We start from the raw sequence: 26,613 nt of genomic DNA on the forward strand, positions 1-26,613 counted from the left end.
AACTTGGATAAGCTTTCTAAATTTCAGTGTACTGGCATTGTTGTAAAGATTAAATGAGATAATGCATATGAAATACATTCCTGAAATAAAACTCAATAAAATATAACAAAAAATGATTAAAATAATTTGAGGCAGAATATAACATACTTTATAAATATGATATTATAAAGATTAATGTTGATAAAGATTTTAAAAGAATTGTTCTTAATCAGTCAGCAAAATTAAATTTTAAATGAGAAACATTTGTATAACAGTTTTTTTAAGATAATTAAATATGACATAATTTTTAACCTAATGTTCTTAGTAGAGTAAAAAGCACCCATGTGCACACACCACACATGAATGATTAGGTTAAAAGCAGATAAGAAAAGGAACATGGTAATGTGGTCATCTATTTAAGAATCCAATGGTGTTTTGTTTTCATAATTAGACACATGATTATTCACCTGAATCTCATTAGCATAATTATAGATTCAAGCAATTACACCTCATCTGAAAACGTTCCATAATGTCTGGCTCATGGTTTCCAAAACTTAAATTACTAAAGAGAAGTAAGAATTTGAAGTCCTTTAGAGTGTGTTATGTTGCTATTGTAATGCATTTTTACAAAGTTAGCAGGAGCAACCCCTATCTCATACTATTATCTAAATGATGCTTATGGGAAACTTGGTATTACTTTCAGATTGCTCATATTAAAGTTTTCTTTAAAACAGCTAATATGTTATGTTGGTGACAACCAGCAGTTCTTATTAAAAAATGACAATTCCCTTGAAAGTACTTAGTCTCTCAATGGCTATGCTATATTGGTCAGGATATTGCTATATGACTCAGATCTATGAAATTATATTGTTGGCACTCTGATGTTGAACAAGTCAATAAATCTCTTTAAGCTTTTGTTTCATTACCTCTAAACTCTAAGTTATTTAATCTTTGCCCTTACCATGATGCTGTGAGTCTCAGGGGAAGTAAAAGACATGAAATGCTTTATTACTTATCAGTATAAGCTATATATGTAAGTATAATTATATGTTTCCTCTCCTTGACACCCAGAATCCTTAAGACCAGTCCATTGCCATAAAATGATACTGGGAAACCCAAAGGTTTTGAAGGCACCTGGGGACATAGCTAAACACTCAAGGGATTTTACCCCATAAAGTTGAACTGAAAGAGCTGTAAAGATATTATGATTCTGAACATGAAATTAAAATGTTCCCAGAGAATTTGTAGCCTCCCAGATGACAGTGACATCTTGGCTTACATGCCTATATTTAGTTAAGGAGAACTTCTCATGGAGAAGTTCCTAAAAGATGATTGGTCTTTCAAAAATAGTAAGCAAGGTAATAATTTATATATCTTATTGTATTGAAGAAGAATTAACATCCTCTCTCTCATCTTGAATAAAATTTTAAAAACATTCCACCATCACAGTTTTTCAGGCTCTACCATCCACTGAAACATTTTTTAAATGATTTGTTTTCAAGAATAGAAATTTCTTTGAATATTTAGGAAATTGGAGTTGCAAGGGCACACCAAGAATAGCATTGTCAATCTTCCCATCATAGAAAATATCCAAGCCACCATAATCAATGCTGTAAAAATGCTGCTAGCTAAAGCAGTATCAGAAAATAGGGCCTATTTAGGCTCTCTTACCTTTTCACAACTTTCAATTTTTTACAAGTTGAGGCTAATCAAGTTAATGCACAGCAAACACAACCTCAAATTTCTTAAGTGGGCAAGAACCTAAGGCTGCAAATAATAGTAGGTAGCTGAGTTCCAGTAGATAATTAAGGGCAGTAGATGGGGTTTTCATTGTAATGTCAGATCTGAAGTGGCATCCAAGTTCTTCATATAATAATAGTATTCAATCACTTATTAAGCCCTCCATGTGCTAGGTGAGCTAAGAGCTATAGCATTATTTCACTCAGTCCTTAATTGACTTTGTGAGACAGCTACTTTGATTACCACATTTTAAATAAGAGGAAATGAAGTTTAATTCCTCTTGCTCATAGTCACAAAGCTAGTAAGAAGTGGGGTCATGATTTAATCTTAAAATGTTCTTCAATTCTAAAATGTTTAACAAATATTCTGTATAACTTTGATTCTAAATCCTAAACACAGCATTTAAGAGTCTCCATGCCCTGACTCCAATTCCTCTTTAGCTGCGCGTGCGCGCGCACGCACACACACACACACACACACACACACCCCTTGTCTACGCAAATAGACTATTAACTATCTTTGCATCACACATTTCCATTGTTCTTTTTTTTCCCTTGTCATTGTACTGGAATAGTCTTCCTCCTCAGTGGGAGGATTTCAAAATCCTACATTTTGAAATTTCCCAGTATACTGTCTTTTGTAATGGCCTGTTTCTGCACACTTGAACTAATTTCCTTTATTTATTTTTTCCACTTCATTCACATAACACTTTATATCTTCCTAAAAATACTGGTCAGTTTTTGCATTATAATAGCTTATAAATAAGGAAACTGAGGGCCCAAGATTGGGTATTAAACAGCTTGTACAAAGTTATTCAGATCATAAATTGGTAGATCCAAATTATCAATAGAGCTCTGATTCCAAAACCAGTGTACTTTGTGTGATAAACACACCTACTCTCCTAAAAGGCAAAATTCTAATGAAAATTATTAGAATTTTCATATTACTCCCCTATTCATATTACTGTTATTATTAATGTAAGAGAGTAAGATTAATTTGGGTTCAAATAAGGACAGATATTTTTAACTATATAAGCTCTTAGAGTTTTAAGTTTGTTTCTTTGTAAGTTCAAAATATGGATATGGATAACATGCTTATACAAGTTAAATATTGTACTAAATCTCTTAGCAGAAGACCTCCCACTGACCAGTTGCTCAATAAGTGCATTAATATCAGTACCAGTTATTATTATTAGTTAGTATGTTAGCATAATCCAGTTGGAAGGCATTTTATGTCACTATTTTACAGTGGCTGAACCATGACATACGACACTGTAATTATATAATCACATATAATTATGTGTGATTATATTCATTGCCTTAGGATTCAATCTCATATGACTGTAGTATAAACAGTAAGCAGGATGAGATCCTCTGGTTGCTATTCTAAAACTTACACGAGTTATTTTCTTAAATCAATTCTATATATTTGTTTGTTTGCTTGCTCGTGCTATGGATTGGCCATTCATTGTGTGTAAAGAAGCAATGTCATTTCTCTTGGTTGCCTACGGATGCTGGCCAGCCTATCATTTCCTTAAAAATTATATTTAAATCATATTTTCCATTAAAAGCAGAATAATAACCTTGAAGACTTAGACTTGAAAATCACTAATGGAGCCCTGCACAGTGGGAACAGTCAAGTAAAATCGAGCAGAACAGCAACTAAAAGCCCATTTGCCCAAACCAATTTAAACTTGTTTTCACAAAGAGGCAAAGCTGGCCATTAGGGCAGCCGTGAGGAACAGGAGCCGTCGCGGGGGTGGGTGCGGAGAGAGATGGAGAGTCAAGGACCGAGGACCCTTCTGCGGAACAGAATGCACTCGCTGTTCTTCATCTGAATGTGCTAAATTACTGCAAAGGGGAGCTGATTTATTCCCCTAACCCAAGCATTTTAAGGGTCCAGGTTAATTTGTGGTGATCGCCTGTGCTCATTCATTCACACGTGGAAGCATTACTCTGGACAGGACGCCCCAAGTGCAGCGATCAGAAATGAGTGACTAAAAGAGATGATAAACAGAGTGGCCTGAGAGGGACAGCTGTGATTTTAGAAGGAGAGGAGCAATAGTTAAAGAGGGAAGATGTTTTTCATGAAAACTGTAAGATTTGGTATTAGTAACAGGTAAAGGAAATGAAGAGTGACTTGTCGCTTTCATTTCTCAGGAGAGTACTTCCTGACATGAATGAACTGATGAACATCCCTTTGGAAAAGGTTCAGATAATCTAGATTTATGAGTAGAAAGTTCTCAACATCTTATTTTCTACACCCGACACACATGTGGGATGAGGTACACTGCTACTGATAACACTAACTTGCTATGACAGTGATTTTCAATCTGGGGCAAGGTCCTTAATACTCAAAGGGCATATCTGTGCCCCTACCTAATAAACGTGTTAAATGCGATATATATATATATATATATATATATATATATTTTTTTTTTTTTTTTTCTTATCCATTATTTAGAAAAGTTTTTAGATAACTGTATACTGTGACAACAGTGATCATGGTTCATAGTTTTGACATTCCAGAATATCATAACATTCTTAAAAGTAAATTATGATTTACCTCTATAAAAAAGTTAACACATTTTATAGCATTTGCTGGAAGGATGAAACAATAGGTGTTCTTTTTTTCAAGTTATAAGAGAAAGTTTATTTAGAAAGTTACAGAGGTGGTAGAAGTGAGCCAGCTGGGCTGCGTAGGCTCAGGAAACAAGTTACAGAAGTAAAAGAAGGACCTTGGAGCTTAGGAGAGGCCGAGGGCAGGGCAGGGCAGGGCAGGGCAGGGCAGGGCAGGGCAGGGCAGGGCAGGGCAGGGCAGGGCAGGGCAGGGCAGGGCAGGGCAGGGCAGGGAAGGGAAGGGAAGGGAAGGGAAGGGAAGGGAAGGGAAGGGAAGGGAAGGGAAGGGAAGGGAGCCGGTGTGCTCCAGAGAGGGAGAGTGTGGGAGTCATGCTGGGTCCTTCATCTGGAGCGTTTCTTAACAACAGATGTTATAAGGTTACAAAAAGGCCAGGAATTACTATTTTAGATTACAATATTGATATTGTACTTAAATCTGAAAGAGACCAAAATTGATAAGAATATTCCTTGTATTTTTTTGATAAGAATGTAAATATAAAACTGTTATGATAGTTTCATATTCATATTGCACATACAAATACAAATTGGTGAATAATAAAGGTAATGATAATAATTTTATATAGTACATATTGGGTGTTGAATACTGTTTTAAGCACTTTACATGTTAGCTTACTTACTATAACAACCTAATGAAGTAGGTATTATTAGCCTCATTTCATAGAAGAGGAAACTGAGGCAGAGTGGAAAGTAACTTGTCCATGTTCGTGCAGCTAATGAGAAGAGCCAGCCTCTGAACCTAGGAAATCTAACTCCAGAGTTTGTGAGAATAGTGGTAAAAAAGTAAATGAGTTTATTACCCCTGGTATAGAAGAAAGGGAAAGAATCAAATAAAAATATAAGAGCAAACACGAAGTAAAGGAAAGACAAGGCGGGCGGGACTTCCTTCCTCCCGACAGAGCATCCGCTGCTGGCAGAGGTGTCCGTGAAATGGAATTAGCTACATATTTTGAAAACAAAAAACATGTATAGCAACAGTACCGACATTACTAAATGTTAATTTTTCAAATACTATGCTTTTTAACATAAGGATGAAATAAATTATAGCTGCAATTAGACATCTTTTTCTAATTAATCCTCAACGATGTTGATTCCTATTTTCTCACCTTTCTAATTATAGTTTCAGAGAGAAAATAAATCCTAACTTTCTTTTGCACCTCTTGGATTTTTTAATTAAAATGCCAAGTCTTGTCCATAGTTAGTTAATACCTCACAAGAGTTCACTTCCCCCCAGTTCTCTTCTCAGCGGAAGGTTGCATTTGCTCTGTTAGTTTTTCTCACCCTTGCTCAGGGAGAAGAGTAAGATTCGTCGCCTTTCTAGCACACTTGTCTAAATAGCTGAGTTTTCCTCTCCAGGCAGATAGAGTGAAATTATAGTCATATAGGCATGCTTCTGCCCACAGTGGGCCTTGTTTTTTTTTAAAGGAGTGATATTTCTACTATTCCTGAGAAGAGGCTGCTTTCGCTGTATAAAAGCATTACACCTGCTCTTTGATTTCTTAACATTTTTACTTGGTTTACCTGTAGTGACCTGACATTTTAAAACCTGCTTCCCAATAACAGTTGTTTTCTGAAATCACCTCTTGAGTGATTTCAAGAACTGCTCAAGTCAAGAATAAGTTTTTCAAAATGAATTTAAAACAGTTATGTTACAGAATGAGATTGGAGTGTGCTCACTTTCTCTTTCTTTGGGGGAAAATGATTGAATTTAAAACATTATACTTAGGAGTTGTTCAACATCCTAAAATGTCTCTACTCTGCCTTTTCTCTAAGACCTAGAATTACTTTGTTCCTGAACTATCACAGCATTAAGTTTCAATCATTTCTAAGTTACTTCAAGAATCCTCGTGCCTCTAAGGAGAAATTGAACAGATGCCCTCGACCAGCATGATGGTTATTAATTTAAGTAATCATTGGAAGTGAGAATGGAGTCAGGCAATCTATTGCCAGAGTATTTGGGGTTGAGCTGATAAGGCATCTCACATAATTTCTTATATAAAGATAGAGCAATCATTTTTATATGATGTAAAAATAAGAATGATGATATTTCCATAAGAAGTATACCAAAATCTCATGCTGAGTTTTGTTTGTTTGTTTGACTTTTGTTTTTTTGCCTCTCCAAATAACATATAAAAAAATCAACGCTGGGAATGCACTGAATACAGGGTGCGGGGGAAAGTAGGTTTATAGTTGTGAGTACATGAAACAAAGTTTATTCTTGTATTACTATTAACTATTGTATTACTATTAATTAATTATTGTATTATTTTCCATACAAACAACTGTAAACCTACCTTTGCCCCACCCTATATTTCAAATTCCCACTAATATGAACTGTGTGAACTTCATATTCATATCCCTGTGATTTGATGTCCTAGTTATAATTAAAAACACTTTACATGTGTTTAGTAGTCTTTAACGATATACACTATTTGTTTTACCCTGCAAGGGGTAATAGTTCTGCTTTGAAATCTGAATTAGGAATAGATTAACTGCATTTGACAGGAAAGTGAGCACTGAAGAAGTTCAGTGCTCTGTCCTGTTGGGAGTCAGCTAGGTGGAGACCTAAAAACTGCAAAACACGTGTAACATCAGGGTGGAGCATGGGGGCCAGGAGACATGAGTTATTGGGGGGGGGGGGGCATAGAACACCGTTAGGTCCCTTTCTAGGTAAGTTTATATGGTAAAGTTATGGTCAGGATTATAGCTGTTTGAAATGGGCCCCGTATCTTTAACATGCGTAGGAATGATGCCCACCTCCCTGTGGCCGTCTCCCCGACAGCCCTGCATGCAGGCGCTGACGCGTGCTGATCCGTGTCCGAGCCGCGCGCTCAGCCGTGACCTGCCCCCCCCCCGCTGTGCAGTTTGTGCCTTTCAGGGATTATATCGACAGGAGCGGGAACCACATCCTGAGCATGGCCAGGCTGGCGAAAGACGTGCTGGCCGAGATCCCCGAGCAGTTCCTGTCCTACATGAGGGCCCGGGGCATCAAGCCGTCGCCCGCGCCGCCGCCCTACACCCCGCCCGCGCACGTGTTGCACACTCAGATCTGAGCGCGCTGCGCGAGCCCGCGCCGGCCGCACGGCGGTCGCCTCGGGCCTGGTGCTCGCGAGGGGCCGGGAGCCGGAGCCTCCCCTCCGCGCCGTGGCCGCAGGGCCGGGTCATGTGCTTTCTGGATCCAAAATTACTCTCTTCCTAAACCAAAACTGTAAATACGGTTGTTGCATGAGCAACAGAAACAGTGTTTGAATGCTTGAAGCAAACTATGGATGTCTTCTCTGAATCTTTACCTTTTCTTTTTGGACAGAAACAGCTAATTTCCAATGTGTTGTTGGGAAAAAGCACAAACTCTGTTTTTAACTCAAATATTGTCCTCGACGGCTGCGTGTATAGGAAAGCAGTCTCTCTGTATCAATGTTTACATGTTACTACTTTTTAAATTTCAATACTTTTATAACTGTTCTTAAGAATAAGAGTTTTGAATATTGAATCCTTTGTCTTCTAAATTGCAATAGCTATAATCACAAGAGCAATATCTCTTTGAATGACCGTCTGGACAAATACAATTGCAAACAAGGGAAAGGAAAGATACTTTCATATTTTTTCGGTGAGTGAATTGTCTTAGGAAGCTGCATCTGCTTAGTAATCAGTTCCTCTGCGTTGGCCAAGTATGAGAGTTGCAGCTTTGCAGATATGTGTCCTCTAAGAACATGCATTTTTCATGGAGTTTGGGTTCTAAATTTAGACTGCAGTCAGTTTATGTTTTGTACTGCTAAGTAGAGGTTTTTAAAAAGTCAAAACATTGTGAACTGTAAATGCACAGAAAATACTTTGTGTAAAAAGTAGCATCTTTATATTGTAATGCTATTTAGGAAGACTAAAACCCAGAATATTTAACTGTGAACTATGTAGCAGAAGTTTTAAACTTTTTATTCCATTATACCTTGTCTGGATATTTTAATTCAAAGGGATACTGGCTCTCTTGGATTCCTTATCACCTTTCACATTGACACACAGGGTGCACAAGCTGGAAGTTTTTTTGTGAAATTCCCAGTGAAATATACACAACTATGTGACTTAGTGCACAACACATTTGTGAAATAACCTACTCCTGTATACTAATCTGCCTGTCCATAGTTAATTGTAAAGAGTTTTTGCATGTACAGTTTTTACAAGAATTACAGTTTCGTGATGTGTCCAAATGAAAGCATTTCTTTAGAACAAATGGCCTTAAATTCTCACAGAATTCCTGGAAATGATTGTGAATTGCCTTCAAATAATAGAAAAGTGTATTTATTTTTTCTTTTGTGTCAACAAAGTAACTGCTTTATAATATTTTTCCTTACTTATTATACATTTACTACTTGGTTTATTTTTACTGTACATTGTTCTCTTTGTCTCAAGTTGACCTAAGGTGACTTTTATAAGCATGAAACTATTTTACTGAAAAGAAAAATATATACATCCACATATCTAATAGTATCAATATTATATAATTATGTATTACTAAATTGTCCATTTTTAAGTATGTATTAAAATATTTAAAAGGATAACTATCTGCAATGTAAATTTTATTTATAATGACATGGAGTCTGATGATTTCCTTTACTGAGCTTAAATATTTATGTCAGTAGAGTTTATTAACCTACAGATTTTTTATTTATCTTCATCAGTCCAAAATAACAAAAATAAATGAGATCAATATTCTTTCTTTCTTGTCAAACATCAGTTCTTTTGTTTTGAATTGATAAGCGAAAATGAAAGATGTGCCCTTTCTTATCTAAATAATAGTGTGCCCAAACCTAATGGGTGTAAATAGCTATGAATGGGACAATCTCAGTTTTAAATCTATCCTTTGTATGGCTTTCAATAATTATCAGAATCATATGTGATGTTCTGTGTGTCAGATTAGAAAATACCTAGTCTGATCTTGTCATTGCCTAAAAGATTAAACCAAGACTGAAAGGGTTGAGTGATTTATCCAAGACTATATAACCAGAGCAGTTTGTTACCATTGTGAAAATATTTGTTATGACTGCCTAAATGTTGTGAGAGCTACTGTTAGGGGCTGTGCAATGAAAAATTTCAGAGATGGTTACTCACCATTGCTGTGTACTTCACTCCACCTTCCCACCAAATATTACTTCATTTGCTGTGCTAATACTAGAAAGTTACTTAAAAACCAGCAAAGTCTCATTCCACACAATATAGGGAGATGCTGAGATGAAAGACCTGGAACTTTTAAGAGTTAGTAAGACATTTTATAAATATACTGATGTGTTTGCACCAAGTTGGTTGTTTTTTTTTCTAAAAGACTTTTCTTCATCAGATCTTTTCTTGAGCTATCCCTTCCTTTTGATGAGGGGAGATTTGGTGTATCATGAGTATAGGACTACTGGAAAAGGCTTCCTTTGGAAACTTGAAAGGGAAATTGAGAGAGCCAACAAACAGTACAAGCCTGAGCTATGTTTATCACTCTTTTCACAGATGATCATCCTAACAATGTTCACAACTCAGATTTCAGTCTCATAACCAGAGTAAGGATCCACCAAATAGAAGTGTTTTCCCAATGAAGAGTAGGCTAAATACCCATATCAAAATATTTTTTTTAATTGATGTGACTCCCAACAACTATTTTTCTGTATAAAAATACTTGTATATAATTTAACAAAATATACTAAGATAATAAACAGAAGTCTCCAAAGAGTGTTTGCACTAAGAATATCATCTAAAGACATAATAGTTCTAATTCATTTCACAGAATTCTGAACATTTTCAAAGAAAGCATCTTCAAATCTCATAAGGAAAAGTTGTTGCTTATTTCATATTTTATCAAACCACCCCTAACCCTGTCATCTGCCACTGCTCTTACTTCCTGGGTCTTAGAGATGCTCTGAGGACCAAACCCTAAGAAAGGGATGACCACTGAGGTCTTATCATGGAAAGAGCAAAAACAAACTTCTAAAGATTTGCTCATCTAGTTTCAAAACAATAGTGGCCATGACCTCATAATTTTCTCATCACAAAGTCATTCACTAATTTAATTTCCATGAAACAGGCTTGCTGGGCATTCCTAATGTAGTTAGATAAGCTGATTTCATCAAGATAGGATTTGTTATTAGTCATAGAGGTCGATGGCATTGACCTTACAAATTAGGGAGAAGAATGAAGGGAGAAATATGTTCAGGGTTGGCTTAAAAATAGCTCATCTCGTCGTTTAGAGATCTTCGCCTTACAAAATGAATTAATGGAAATCATAACACTGATTCACTTCTTTTTCAGAGAACAACCAGTTTGATAACTCTTAACATTTCCATGAGATAATTCTGACAAAAACACTAAATAAAACACCTTTTATTTAGTTATCAAATTTATTATTAAACCTTTTAAAATTATTAAAATGTACTGAAAATGAAAAAAACTTTGATTAGCCCATCATTTGCAACAATAGCAAAAGGCATATTCCATAATTTATAGATGGGAAAATTCAACATACACTTTAGATGATAATTCTGCACCAGAAGATTTTTAAAAAGTGGAGAGCCCATCCCTGGCAGGTGTGGCTCAGTTGGTTGGGCATCACTGCATGCACTGAGGGGTTGCTGGTTTGATTCCCAGTCAGGGCACATGCCCCAGTTGCAGGCTCGAGCCCCAGTAGGCATCTACGGTCAATGTTAGGCTCCCACATCAATGTTCCTCTCTTCTCCCTTCCTGTCTAAAAAAAATCAATAAACTATACTTTTTTTTTTTAAAGTGAGGAGCCCTCATGAAACAGAGCAAAAATCACTAAAAAAATCCTTTGAATTCATTGAGAATAAACTTTCAAGTCCCTCAACATTATATGGATCTACCAAAAAACATTGATGGGTTAGGTCATCACATGACAGTCTGGAGGGATGAAGAATTATAGGTTATTTTTAATATTTTAATTTATTTTCTGAGGACATGTAGTAGTTTTAAGTGAATGATTTGAAATCTAAATCCAAAGGATTACATATGTGCTTGGCATCTTACATAGACTGGTTGTAAAATTTCTAGAAGCTTGACCAGAAGGAGCATAACGCATTTAACATGCCGTATATTGGAGTCAAAAGACCTGAGCTTCCATCTTGGCTATCTGATTTGGGCAAAATATCACTTAAATACATAAACCTAATTTTTATCATCCATATATTGGGTGATAACTCCAAAGGCCCTTACAGCACCATCCTTCTGTTTCTCTCACTAAAATTTATTTTACTTGGAGCCCACTCTGAAGCTTGAGCCTTGAAGAGCCTGATGGGAGATTATTCAATGAACTTAATGGACTGAGTTTTTAAAGGGCCTCTGGGAGATTGGTCAGCAAGTGAAAAATCTTAGCTTCTTATTAAAAAGGCAGGTCGTTAGCTTGGTCATTACTCCAAATCAGTCACATGCTCTCACCATTTTCTTGGCCCAAGAGCCAAAAGGATAGGGGGAAATGGAGGAAGAACCCAGGGCTCCATTGTTCTGTGAACGTCTGAGTTTCTTCATATGAACCTCATGCCTGTGTGGGTCCCTGTTCTTATTTCCTGTCATTTATTACTTGCTTGTTGTCTGTATGAGCAGGTAATCAGTTGAATTATTGAAAGTGAATTGAATCAAAAGATCGATCACTAAAAAATATTACATCAGTAACTTAGTATTTTAAGACAAGCCTAGATTTCAGTGTATCCAGACTGAGATGAGTAAAATCTGAAAACAGCAGCATATCGTACTTTCTCATATTTATTTATCCCTCGTCTAAGCCAGAATTGTGAAGAGAATTAAGAGATTAGCAGCATCTCTCTCTCCACCTGCTCTTGGGCTAATTGCTTTGAGGCATCCGATAGCCACAGGTCCTTAACTCAGGATAGTCTGAGTCACACAAATGCCAGGATCTTATTTCTTCTCTGAAATTTTCTTTGACCAACTATACTAAATAAAACAAAACTGAATAAAACATTCTTTAAAAAGGATGTTGGGCTACATTCTACCTTAAAAATGGAAGCCACAAGAATTTATATTTTAGGTATTAGAAGAGTGTATCGTAGTCTTACCTTTGAATTTTACCTGTGTTTTGTGTATTCCTAAGTGGGCTGCACATGTGTGCGTGCTGGCAGTGATTATATGCCTTCACTTACGCGTGTACCTGCATAGATGTATAGCAACAGTAAATGAGGGGACAGCAAACAAGGACAGAGGAAATGACAATGCTCACAAGCATTTGCTGCCTTTCCTGGTGCTGATTATCTGCCCTGGAGGAAGGATTCCAGCCGGCACAGAGTGTGGACTAGAACGCAGAAGGTGAGAACTTTGCAACTGCATTCGTCATAGGACGGGCTGACTTGCAAATGCTACGATGCTAATGTTTATGATTTTTAATGTATTCTTGCATCTTCCGCTTGGAAACAAGGAAGAAGGATTTGATGAAGATAAATTTGGCTGTGGAGAAGAACTGTGGAAAACGAGTCATTGCCTATTTGTGTTTTAGCTCAGAATTCCACCCACCAGTTGATGAGACGAAATTCCGTTTAACTTTCTAAGAAGGAATGCATAAATATTCAAAATCTTGCCTGCACCCTCCATTGGACAATCTGTTTCCTATAACTATTTTCTGAACCATAGTGATGACTTTGGTTTAGCACTTACGCATTTACAAAGCACCAGCTCACATGTAACCTCTGTCTGCTCCTGTCAAGACCCTGCTCATCCGCCTGGTCTCGGCTCAAACGCTGCCTCTCGGCAGAGCTGTCCTGCATCCCCTGAATTTCTAGGAATCCACGCCTCGTTCTCTGCAGCCTGTATGTAGGTGTTCTGCTCTGCCTCCCTAGGGGCAGGCCATGTTCGCAGCCAGGTCTTACTGCCATGACACTGGGGGGGCTCATCTAAGTCAGAGGTTCATTGACAGGAAGCCCATCTGCCTAAAAATGTGAGTCACATTCTCCAATATGACCTTTGTTAGAGATAAAGGTAATGATTTATCTCCCATCTACTCCTTATCTTATTTCTAATCACTTCAGAAAAGAAGGGGGTCATTTATCCTGCCTCTCAAAGACCCCAGCAGTTGCCCAGTGAATCCCCTGCCTGCGGCTTTCCTCTGTCTTCCGCATGGCTCTGGACAGCCACTCCTGACTGGGGTGCCCCCTACCTGGCAGGATGGAATCCACAGTTCTTAGTTTGTGTTCCCCCCTAGACAAAGATTGGGGTGCATGGAATTTATAAGGGAGGTAATCTCCCAGAGTGGAGTTGATGTAATTACTGATACATTTAGATTAATATCTACCATCTTACTATTTTAAAAATTTGCTCCATTCATATTATGTTTGTTTTTTTCTCCTTACCTGACTCATTTTTGAATAGCCAACCACTTTTGCTATTTCATAATAAAATTACCAATCTATTAGCCTCCCATTTACACATTCTTATACTTTGGTTTTAGTGTCACTAGAGATTATAATATGTATCCCGATTTGTTAGATTCTAGAGAAATTAGTACTTATACCACCTCCCAGATAATGCTAGGATTGTTAAATGTAACTGAACTTTTGTGATTTTGTTGCAGTGTATTTTTTTTTGTTTTGTTTTTACTTTTTAAATTTATGTTTATTGTTGAGAGTATTACAGGTATACCATTTCCCCCCACAACTGACCCCCTCCACTTCGCTCCCACCCCCTCCGCAGGCCTTCACCCTGTTACTGACTGTGTCCATGGGTTATGCATATATGCATATAACTTCTTTGGTTAATCTCTTCCCACCCTCCACCCCCTTTCCCTCTTTTCTGAAATGTGATCATCTGTTGCATGTGTCAGTGTCTCTGGATCTATTTAGTTCATTAGATTCTTTTGTTCATTAGCTTCTTCTTAAAGAAGACCCTTCAACATTTCCTGTAGTGCTGGTCTGGTGGTGATGAACTCCTTTAGCTTTTTCTTATCTGTGAAGCTCTTTAGCTGACCTTCAATTCTAAATGATAGCTTTGCTGGGTAGAGCAATCTTGGTTGTAGTTCCATGTTTTTCATCACTTTGAATATTTCTTGCCACTCCCTTCTGGCCTGCAAGGTTTCTGTTGAGAAATCAGCTGACAGTTGTATGGGTGCTCCCTTGTAGGTAACTAATTGCTTTTCTCTTGCTGCTTTTCAGATTCTCTCTTTGTCTTTAACCTTTGGCATTTTAATTATGATGTGTCTTGCTGTGGGCCTCTTTGGGTTCCTCTTCTTTGGGACCCTCTGTGCTTCCTGGACTTGAAAGTCAATTTCTTTCCCCAGGTAGGGGAAGTTTTCTGTAATTATTTTTTCAAATAGGTTTTCAATTCCTTGGTCTCTTTCTGCCTCTTCTGACACCCCAATAATATGAATGTTGGGCCTCTTGAAGTTGTCCCAGAGGCTCCTTATGCTATCTTCATATTTCTGGATTCTTTTTTCTTTTTGCTCTTCTGGTTGGGTGTTTTTTGTTTCCTCATGTTCCAAATTGCAGATTTGATTCTCAGTGTCCTCTACTCTACTGTTGATTCCCTGTAAATTATTCTTCATTTCAGTTCCTGTAGCCTTCATTTCAAATTGGTACTTTATTATGTTATCAATTTTCTCAGTTATTTCCCTAACCATCTGCTTAAAAATCCTTATAACCAAAAATCTGAACTCTGTATCTGTTAGCTTGCTTGGATCTATTTCATTTAGTTCCTCTTCTAGAGATTTCTTCTGTTCTTTCCTTTGTGACATGTTTCTTTGCCTCCACATTTTGGCTGCTTCCAGGTGTTTATTTCTATGTATTAGGTAGAGCTGCAATGTCTTCTGGCATTTGTAGAGTGGCTTTGTGTAGTAGGTGTCCTGTAGGGTCCAGTGGCTCAGCCTCCCCAGTCACCTGAGCTGGGCCTTTAGGTGCTCCCCTGTGTGGGCTGTGTGCACTGTCCTGTTGTAGTTGAGCCTTGGTTGCTGTTGGCGTCCCTGAGAGGAACTGACCCCCAGGCCAATCAGCTGTGAGGACCAGCTGCAACTACAGCCAAAGAGCTGCTGTGCTGGAGACACCCCTATGGAGCAGGATTTACTTCAGTGGAGCTTTGGTTCACCAAGTGCGCCCCTTGAGTGTGTCACTCGTGGATGTGGTAGGGTTGTAACCTAGCCTGGTCGAGTCTGACCACCAGGTGCACTGTCTCTAGGGCCTCCCGGGAGGTACAAAGTCAGCCTGTGCCAGTGCCTTGCCCAGGGCCACCCAACATAAGCTACTCAGCAAACCATAGTTGGCTGCTACTTGTGCTGGGCTTGGCGGTGTCCAGGAGAGGCCAAGCTATGAGCCAATGCAGCTGCCGCTAGTGCCAGGCCTGGGGCCACTTATCAAGCCGTATGGGGCAGCTGCTGCTTGTTTGAGAGATTTTAGGAAAGTCCTAAGCCTGAGGCTGGAGAAGCCACTTGCACAGAAAAGCCCCTGGAAATGGCCTGGATGAGCTGCAGGTGGGGAGGGGCGGGGCCTCCGGGAATCACGGGGCGGGGCCAAAGGTGTGAGTCAGGTGCTGGCGATTCAAACATGGCGCCTGCCTGCGGGCTGTGTGCGGGGAGGACTCGCCAAAGGAGCCATGGCCTCCGCCAGCCCTTCTGCCTGGGAGGAAGCCGCCCCTCCACCTCTCGCCTGGATCTCAGGCAGGTTAGTTCCTCCCCGAGTGTCCCGGGTCCTCTCAGGCTGCTGCCCGGCGCTGGGCCCAGAGGGGGCGTCCGAGTGAGTCCGTGCCGGGCCCTTTAAGGGGAGCTGCTGGGGCTCCCGCAGCCTCCGTGACCCTCAGCCACAGTCCCCGCTGGTTTCACAGCCCGGAGTTGTGGGGACGTCTCTTCCCGGCCCTGGAGCCCTGGGCTGGGGCCCTGCTGTGGGGCTGGGAACCCCTCCCTCCTCCGGGAAACCTCCACCACCGAGATTCCCTCCCGGGTTTACCCCACGGCACAGGGTGTGGGCCCGCGGCCGAGTCTCCTGGATTCAGCCCCGATCCGCCCGCGTCTCTGCCCCTCCTCCCGGTCTCGATGCTCCTTCAGCTCCCTGGTTGTGGGGCTTCTGTGCAGCCAGATTTCAGGAGGCTCTGAGGGATGGTGGTTCTGTGTTTAGTTGTCATTTTGATGTGGTTGCGGGCGGCGGCGGGTGTGGCTCTTACCTGTGCCGCCATCTTGTTTTTCCCTGTTGCAGTGTATTTTAATTCTACATATGATTAAATTCTACAAGATATTGTGATTCATTTTGTATAGTTTACGGTAATTTATAGTTACCTACATAGCTTTTCCATTTTTCTTCATTACTGTCTACATTTCAGTATTTCCATTTGAGATAATTTCCCTTTTGCCTGAAGAGCTCTATTTTTTCTTGTAAGAGTCTACTGGTAATAAATTCTCTCAATTTTGTTTTACTAGAAAGGTCTTTATTTTTTAGTCACTTTTAGGGACATCTTGTCCATTTTTTTTAGCATATTAGCCACAGTTATTTTAAAATTTATGTCTGATAACTTCAATATCTGGGATATTGAGAATATATATATATACACACATATGTATTATATATATTATATATATATATAGTCTATAGACTATAGACTATATATAGACTATAGACTATATATATATATATATATAGTCTCTTATACTGTTACTTGGTTTGCTTGTTAATTTTTATTTAACCTGGGACATGTCTGGAAAAAATATAGAATTTCTAGAAGATCTGTTTGCTTCTTCACAGAGTATTCTCCCTACTTTCTTACAGGTAGATGGATGGTTCATGTTGGCTGGATCATGTAAATCTAATCAGGTGTTTCATTGCAGGACTGGGACTGCACACTCTGTTAGGCTCACCTTACCCCTGCTTCACCCTTGCTCCTAGAATGCAGCTTTGCAAGGGTTCCAAATAGGATTTAGGATGTGTGCCAGGTTCTTTCATTTATGGTGGTTCTGAACTCAAAGTTTTGTTTTATAACTCAGTGAGATTGCTTAAAATCTTAGCTGGATTCTCACTTTCTTAGCACCTGATCTCAGCATTTTATCTTTACCTCTACCTACCCAAGCCCACCCCAAGCTAAGAGTCTGCAAATGCCCCAAATAAAGTCAGTGCAGAATGCTGAGCTTGACTAAATGAGCATCACTTCCTCCTGGACCCTCTCCCTCACCCTCCAACATGGTACCTGACTGCTGTACATGGGCTGAGGGTCCCTACAAAAGTTACATACTTGATTTCCAATGTTTCTCCTTCTCTTCCTCCCCCTGCCCCTTCTCCCCCCACTTCTCCTGCTCCCCTTCGGGTTTTCTAGAGGGGTGTGTGTGTGTGTGTGTGTGTGTGTGTGTGTGTGTACCTGTGTGTGTAAGTTTTGGTCTGTCACGAGCTCCTCAATCCTAGTTAGAAATGGAAGCTCCTAGAATTATTAACATGTCTATCTTCCCTTCTATAATGAAAGTCCCCTAAAGACAAATGATGTGCTATTTTTATGAGGAGAGGAAGTAATTAAACTGAAGTGTGAAGAAAACTAATCTCACCCGGCTGGCGTGGCTCAGCAGTTGAGCATCAACCTAGGATCCAGGAGATCAAGGTTCGATTCCTGGTCAGGGCACATGCCCGGGTTGCGGGCAGGAGGCAGTCGGTCAATGACTCATCATGGATGTTTCCATCTCTCTCTTTCCCCCTCCCTTCCTCTATCTGAAATCAATAAAGATATATTAAGAAAAAAGAAAAGAAAAAGAATCACCTAACAGGTATCTATCTGATTTTAGAGGAATAGTAGAGTCAAGGTTCAAAAGTCATTCATTTATTCACTCATTCAAATATCTATTGAGTGTCACCCTACTGTAAGGGTGAAATATAGCACAGGAGAAACAGGGCTTGCATAGGTGCAACGTCACCTGGCATCAGAGAATATGAGAGAATTCCTTTGCATGTCTCCTGCCTTAGTGTATAACCAAACGTGCACCGTTTCAACATCTGCTCCCTGCCCATCTGCCTGCCCTGCAATGCTCTCTCCCAGCTTTGGTGCCCAAGTGGCAACCATGCTGAGCTACTCGCTGTGTCTCAAGGATCAGGCTGTCTCTTATTTGTAGGCTCATTTATATCATCCACCCTCCGTCCTGTCCTTGAGGATCTTTCCCTGAGCCTCTAACACTGGGATGATGTCTTCTGTGTGTGCTCCCACAGGGTCCAGTGCTCAGGCTCCTATTGATGACTGTTTGGACAGTAATAGTTCTCACTTACGGGCCTGTTTTGCTCACCAGGGTGAGCTCCTGAGGACAGGGACTGCATCTCTGTCGATTTTCCGTAGCCAGCACAGGGCCAGGTACACATTCAGCACTCAATAAATACATATTAAACCAAATTGAATGCCCAGTGGGTTGACATGAGAGAAATAGTAGAGAACCTTGTGCATACAGTTTAACATGAAGGAAAAACTTTAATTTCATCCATTCTACTGACTTTTTTAGGAAAAGCATGGAGCTCAACAGAGTTTTCACACTGTTTTGATCCCTTTTTGATGGAATCTGTTTTGTAAATAACTTCACAGACTGTTTCCTTTTCCTCTCATATGATGGAAATCATTCCTCTAATCTCAGTGTAAAGCAGCAAGCCAGCAGAAAGATACTATTTTTGGTGCAAAATTTCATATAGGTTAAAAAAATTAGCTCTGAAAGCCTTGGGTGTTCTCAGTGGTTGATGTTTCTTCACCCTCGGGTTAAAATAAACTACAAAATGAAGCCTTGAGACTACCAGCCACCAGTCAAACCCAATTTCTTGAACTTGCATGTGCCCTACCTTATGCCTAAGCCCCACCTGCACCCCATTTCCATGGCAGCAACAGCAAAGACCAACCAACCTTTTTAGTGACTTCAGTAAATTTTTGTTTGCTCTTTGTCTGATAATGTCATTGCTTTGGTTACTGTTTCCTAGATATTTTTATAAACTCGCAAGAAATTATCTTTCCATAACATTGCAATGTTCTCATTCCCATTTAAAGATTGAATTTGCAACAACTCAGTCCATTAAATACTGGAAAAACTCATGTGTAAATTTGGTATGTAGATATATTTTATGTAATTTCAAAGGGAAAATGCAGGATTAGTTGTAAAGTTGCAAGGAAACACATTTTGTATCAATATGAGAATTTTTTAAAAAAAATTAGAATCCTTCAACTACAGAGTGGCTTGACCCAGGAGATACAAATCTTCTCCTACTGGGCCTATTTAACAGTAGAGCTGGATGGCCTCTTGAAGATAGCACAGAAAGTTTTTAGCAATACATTTTTATAAGATAACCTTAAAGCTTTAATCCAAGTAAAGTTGCTTTGTTGGTATTTCTCTCAAGTCATGCTTCTTCTAAAAATGCTTATAATACACATATAATAGGCATTTATATGTGTACATATTTTTAAAATATACACTATATATAAATTTATATATATAAATATAGCTTATATATATTTATAAGCATAACAGGGTGATGCAAAAGTAGGTTTACAATTGTTCTTATGGAAAATAATACAATAATTGATAAATAATAATACAAGAAATAAACTATGTTTCACATACAACTGTAAACCTACGTTTGCCCCACTCTGTATATATAATATGGTATACTAAGTGCAATGAAGAAAAGAAACTGAGTGATATGGTGAAAAGTTTTGGGTGCTGATTTTAGACTGAAACCTGAAAACAAAGACACACCTCAAAGATATAGGAAAAAAGAACATTTCACGAAGAGGAAACAGCTAGCAAAATGGCTCTGAGGAGGAAACAATTTATCAGGGAAGAAAATCAGAAAGGAGTCCCTATGGCGACAGCCTGGTGAGCGAGGGCAGGGATGGCACAGAATGGTGGCGAAGGAGGGCAGCGTCTCCTATTCCCCACGGCTCTCTGAGATTTATCAAACACACTGATATGTTCTGGATAATTCGATGACACACTCATCATAACCCCTCTTCGATCCTTCACCAAACCATGTCTCCTAGGTTCAACTTTATTCACAGGTACTCCCATCTCTCTGCAGGTAATGTGCTTTCTTACTGCAGCCAATTAATGGAACTGTCACATGCCAGAGCTGCTCAGGGTCCTGCTGCAGAGAGGATGAAAATGCTCCTTTCCTTTATTGTGGTGTATTCTATTAAATTGTGCCACAGTCCCTATTGTCTCAAAATCTGCTCTTTGGTGGGTCTCCCTATATAAGTCAAATTATCTCATTGGGAAAAAAATTCAATCAACAAATACCTCTTTAGTGCCTAATAAAGGGCAAGGCAAAAGTAGATTTATAGATATGGGTATGCAAAACAGAGATTTTTCTTTTATATTATTATTTATTGTATTATTTTCTCTAAGCCTACTTTTGCCCCACCCTGTAGAGACTGGCAAAAAGCCACTGGGCCTGAGTCACATGCGGAAGTGGAAGAAGCAACAAGTCTCTAGCTACATACACCAGGTTGGAGTCAAAAGCACTGGTCCCTGGGCTGACTAATACATTGTTACTTGATAAATCTGGTTAATTATGGCTGTCTCTTTCTTTGGAATGAATCTCCTCAAGGGGATGCCATTTTAGTGGTTCAGTCCACCCATTCACCAGGTAGCCTCAGATCCTTTGAGCCCAGTGGTAGACCTTGCTTAGGCTTAATCTGATACTCTTCCCTATTCTACTTATTAAAGGTCTCAAACATGTTATTCTGCCTTTCAGTACACAACAAAACATGACAATACTCTAAAACTGAATTGTGGTGATAGCTGCAAAACTCTAAGATTACTAAAACGAATAAATTTTACATTATTTATAAATCGTGATTTTATGGTATATAAACTATACTTCAACAAAACTGTTTCTTAAAAATCCAGAAAAATATTATCATCTGCTCTGATTCATAGGAGCCAACATTTTAAGAGAGATTAGAAGAATTACCTCATTTTTTATTCTGAGGTCTCAATTACTTTAGATAATATAAAACATGATGTGTTCCACAAATCATGCTTCACCTAGTTCATTGCATATTTTCCTGACCACTTCCATAGTACCCTCAATAATGAACTTTTGATTAATAAGTTTCTGAAAGTCATAGCAGCTCACCCAAATTCCCTCTTTAACCCACCATTCTTATAATGGGACAATCATGGCATGAATTCGTTAGAAGTATTTTTTGGTTGTTTGTTTTTAAAATATGCCTATATTGATTTCAGAGAGAGGAAGGGAGAGGGAGAGAGAGATGGAAACATGAATGATGAGAGGCATTGATCAGCTGCCTCCTGCACGCCCCCTACTGGGGGTTGAGCCCACAACCTGGGCATGTGCCCTGACCGGGAATCAAACCTCCATCTCCTGGATCATAAGTTGAGGCTCAACTGCTGAGCCACACCGGCTGGGCTGACCTGGGTTTTTAGGCAGGACCTTGGCAAAGAGAGCAATATGCTGACCTATGTTCAGAGGCACAAGGAATTAGGGAACAAGGTAAATTCCTAAGGAGATTAACAAACATTTATTAAATTCAAAAATATAGTAAATAGCAAGTGTATAGAGATAAAAAGTTGGCTGGATTGTTGCTTGGTCCACAGTGAATATCCTGGTAACTTTTTCTTATATTGGTATATTAGTTATGCCATGGAATTACACAATTCTTTGTAATTCTTTATTACTTTTCATTGGTTTCCTAAACAACATAGATATATATCTCTATATTTTTAAATAAAAAAGCAATGAAATAAATAAAAATAAACTAATAAAAGAAAAATAAGATATAGGATTTACATTTCTCATGCATTCCCCTATTTATTCTAATTCACTTTCAGCCAATTTTGCCTGCTATACTTGCTTGAAAATGTTTTCATAAAATTTAAAATTTTATAACTTGCTTGAGTAATTGCATAGAATTATTAGAGAGCATTGTTTGCATAAGCATATGGCCTATAAGGAAGGTAATTTTTATCTATAAGTTTCTCCATGATTATTAAAAAATTTATTATCTCTCAGCTAAATATTACATGAAACTAAGACCATGCTGCTTTAGATGTTTCTGTTGCAAGATAGCTATAGTAGAAAATAATTGTATCAGAAAGTGTTCCACACTGGCAATTACATTTGAATGACCTACTAAAACCCCAATATACCTTTAGTTATTTTTTTCTCAGTGCCTGAGATTAACAATAAGACCACAGGGCATTTGCTGAGTATTAAAATCTAATAGCAGTTTCTGGCCAAATCAGCTTTATGCCATTTACTTCAGCTACTGTTACACCCTAGGATGTAGTCCAAAGACTGTTGTCCATATAAATATATTTTTTAATTTATTTTTTACACTTTGCCATTCCATTGCTAAGACTCTTCTTTTTCTTCTTCTCTCTCTCTCTTTTTTTGAGCATAGATCTGCTCTTCCGTCAGAATGCTTCCTACGGATGCTCTGTGTGTTCTTCATTACAGTTAAGTTTTATAATTAATCCAATATAACCTGCACATGTTGTCATATTTGGTAGATCTTTGCAAGCGCAATTCTCCATCCCCTCAAAACTGGCTGGTATCGGTTTGTGTCTGATTGCCAACTTTCATAATATAATGTCAATTGGATTATGTCACTTCTCTGCTTAAAATCCTTCACTAATTCCCCATAGATTTCAGGATAAAAATCAAACCTCTTTGCTTGGCATACAGGCTCTTAATAACATGTCTGATTCCTGCCTGCTACTTCAGGCTCATTTCCCACTATTGTCCTCACATAACCTTTGATTTCATTATTTAGAACTTTCTGTAGTGCCCTTGAACATCACACTTTTGAGTCTGTAGATTTTTAAATCTACACACTTACTTTAAAATTTTTATTCTTCTCACTTTCTCTTCTTCATCTAATTAAGTTTTATTGCTAAAACATGGCCCTTTTTTTCCTGCTAGTCTGTGTTTTTTTTAAAAAATTTAAAAAAAAATGTTTTTATTGATTTCAGAGAGAAGTGAGAAGGAGGGAGAGATATATAGAAACATCGATGAGCTGCCTCCTGCATACCCCATACTGGGGATGGGGCCTGAAACCTGGGCATGTGCCCTGTTCAGGAATCGAACCAGTGACCTCCTGGTCCATAGGACAATGCTCAATCAACTGAGCCACACCTGCCAGGCCTATTCTGTATATTCTTGATCACAGTATTTATGACATAATGCTGTTATCATAAAGTTAGTGGCTGTTCTCTTCTCAGAACACTTTTGCTTTTTGAGAGGAAATAACATTTATTTGTCTTTAAACTTCAGATTCTAGCAGTGTTTGTTCATATTGAGTATTAAATGGGTGTTTGTCAAATAAATTAATGAAAGAATAAGGAATATTTGTTGTGCTTTACACAATTAATTAAACTAATACAGTTTATCAGCCATTTTAGGGGATAAAAATCTTGACATTCCAAAGTCTTAGAAAATAATTCCAATGGCATCAACTAAATCTAAATTTTTCATATGTCTTATAGCTATAGCCATACTCTTCCCAATGAAACAAAAATGGTGGCAGATGAGTACTTAAAATATCTGGGGGACCAACTTGTAAAGTATATGACTGTCTAGCTGTTACCAGAGAGCCTCAAGTGTCTGACGGGACTCCCCTCTCCTCAGCTCTTGTCATACTCATGAGAAATAATTCAAATGAAGGACAGAAAGCAGTGTTGGAGCAAAGCAAGTGAATTTACTAAGGCAGCAAAGCAAGCAAATTTATTAACAATATACTTGACATAAAGCAAAAAGCTGGCAACTCAGCTAGTCTGAGTGCGTCGCCTGGTGGAGGTTCAGTGGTTTTATACTCTCCTGCTATAGGTTTCAAGGTTCCTCTGCCAGACAGACTAGATTTCAAGGTCCCCATTTTACATTGCTGTGGTCTCCCCAGAGTTTATGAGAATATCCGGCAATTTTATCTTGGCAAGTCCTCACACTGCTGGTTTCTTTGTTCAGTGGATGAGATAAACTCCCTTTTTTCCCTTTCCCTCCTCCTGCCCTAGCAGCTACCTTTCCTGCCTAACATCCACCCTCAAGTAATACCATCCAAATGCTTTTGAGAGTTTTGTTATTTGTTCCCAGAATTCATCTGTCCTTGGGTTTAGCTGGCACAAATGGTATTAATTATGTCTTTGTTCTCTATTTTCCTAGGCCAGGGTGATTTAAGCTATGTATTCTCTGGTTAGGAAAGAGAGGCATAATCCATTTGCTCTCAAGTGCCTTGGTTGGGAAAGACATGGTCTTGTGTTTCACAAGCTGGCTACAAGCTGCCCAAACTATTTGGCTTTCCTTCCTTCCTTCCTTCCTTCCTTCCTTCCTTCCTTCCTTCCTTCCTTCCTTCCTTCCTTCCTTCCTTCCTTCCTTCCTTCCTTCCTTCTTTCTTTCTTTTTTCTTTCTTTCTTTCCTTTATCAGTGAGTTATAGAACCCAGTCATGGCCTGACACTGCCCAGGTACTCAATAAGCCATTGTGGAATTAAAAAACAAATGATTCTATTCAATGTTCAGAATCCATATAAGACGGATGACTTGTGATAATGAGGTATACTTTATATATTGCCCTGAATTTAATAGAACAATTAAATTTATCTCCCATGGAGTCACATGGCACTGATATTTTCATCTGTACTTCCAGACAACTTCATCATAAATTACTATGGAGACAGTGATCAACAAGAATGTCTATTAAACATTTGACATTCATCACCCAAGAAAAAGAATTCTGCTTTAAACATTTTTAGTTTAAAATTCAATTTGCTATGAGATTTTTCCACATATATTATGCAGGCTGTGCTATATAAGGGTTTCAAGTATGATGATCAATGTAAGTAATGCCCTGATCACCGAAGTCAACAATGCATGAAACTCTGGGGTGATTTCAGAGGTCCTGCTTCATCTCAGTACGCAAAATTAAATTTTAAAAAATTGACATTTTCAATTTAAGGAAATAAAGATGATCCAACAAAGATGAACAAAAAGCCCATTTGGGGGGACTGGTAGAGGATAATATTAATGCCTTTTCCTGTACCACCCAGGGTTCTGCCTCATGCATGGTTGTGCTCAGCAAAGACTTACTGAATTGAAGGCAAATGTGAATGCTTTTCCTCAGGAGCCGTTGTTATAAAATATTCCTTGCTTCTGGTTCAACATATTTACACAACACAGTTACATATTAAACATATTTTTCCCAGACAATTCTGCTTAATACTCCTCAAAATATCTTAACAAAATCTTATTCGTTTAGGCTTGGGGTTGTGTAATCTATTCTAAAAATACAGGTGATCTAAAATCACAACAGTGCAGATATTAGTGAGAACAGCTTTATAACGTATGTTCTGTTTTCTCTGTTACCTGTCTACCCTGTTTGGGCGGGGGAGGGGGTAATTACAGAGCATTACCTGTTTAACTTTACTGGATGGGTTGTTTCTTGCATTTTAGCTTCTACACCTTTTCTTTCAAAGGATGTTATTTATTTACTTAACAAATATTTAATGAGAACCCACCATTGCCATGAAGCTGCACAACCTCACGGTGATCCAGTAGAGAACAGAAAAAACAGAAACAGGCTTCTGTTCTCATGGAACTTCCTTCTTAGCAGGAAAGACAGATGGAGAACAATCATTAACACATTATTGTTTGGATAATTAGATTGTAAAAGAAAGAAAGAAGTAAGCTAGATAATCGGGGTAGGAGGAGAGTAAATTTAACTAACTTAAATTTAAGTAATTTAGGTAAATGTAACTAAACGTGACTTAAAATCTTTTATTTGGGAGCTATAGATTTTTATCATTGAAGGGGCTTACCTTTTTTTGGTCCGTGTTAAACAGAACATTGTATCTGTATCAGCATTTTAACAAGAATTCTACACAGATTCTTTCTCCTGTAAGTGAATAAAATCCATCGAATGTTTATAGGCCATCCATTTCCCTGGGTATGAGGAGACTGATGTGCGTAAAGAGAAACAGCCCCTTTCACGCCAGTACCTCTACCCCATAAAATCTACGATGGGCTATCTGGCTGTGAGGCATCTTCCTCCTTTGCCTGGCCACCATCTCAGGTAATTGCTATAAAAGCACTCATCTTACAAAGCCTCTGTGGTGAGTAAAAATCGGACACATTTCACTGGGTGAATAAGAAAAAATTTAAACCTCTAGGTTTTGATATTTTTATGTGTGCGAGGGAGTAGGTATTGACAGGGAACAAAAAGGCTCAACGAAACAGTATTTTGTGGCTAAACGAATGCTATTTTCCTTCCCCGCTGCAGTAGGTGATAGAGTCTATCTTTCAGTCAAAATAGTCGATGAGAATTATTGAAAATTCA

The 26,613-nt window shown here is 38.5% G+C and overlaps 1 protein-coding gene across 1 annotated transcript in view; it reads left to right on the forward strand.

Annotated features, from left to right (window-relative positions):
• CPNE8 (copine 8) overlaps positions 1-9,085 on the forward strand; it is a 181,003-nt gene extending 171,918 nt beyond the window's left edge. The window contains exon 20 of the mRNA XM_087814729.1: positions 7,220-9,085. Coding sequence (XP_087670855.1) covers positions 7,220-7,408 — 189 coding nt within the window. The 3' untranslated portion in view covers positions 7,409-9,085. The remainder of the gene's footprint in view (positions 1-7,219) is intronic.
• Positions 9,086-26,613: the final 17,528 nt, after the last annotated feature.

This window comes from Miniopterus natalensis, chromosome 2, assembly GCF_054644295.1.
Source record: "Miniopterus natalensis isolate mMinNat1 chromosome 2, mMinNat1.hap1, whole genome shotgun sequence".
Classification (NCBI taxonomy): Eukaryota; Metazoa; Chordata; class Mammalia; order Chiroptera; family Miniopteridae; genus Miniopterus; species Miniopterus natalensis.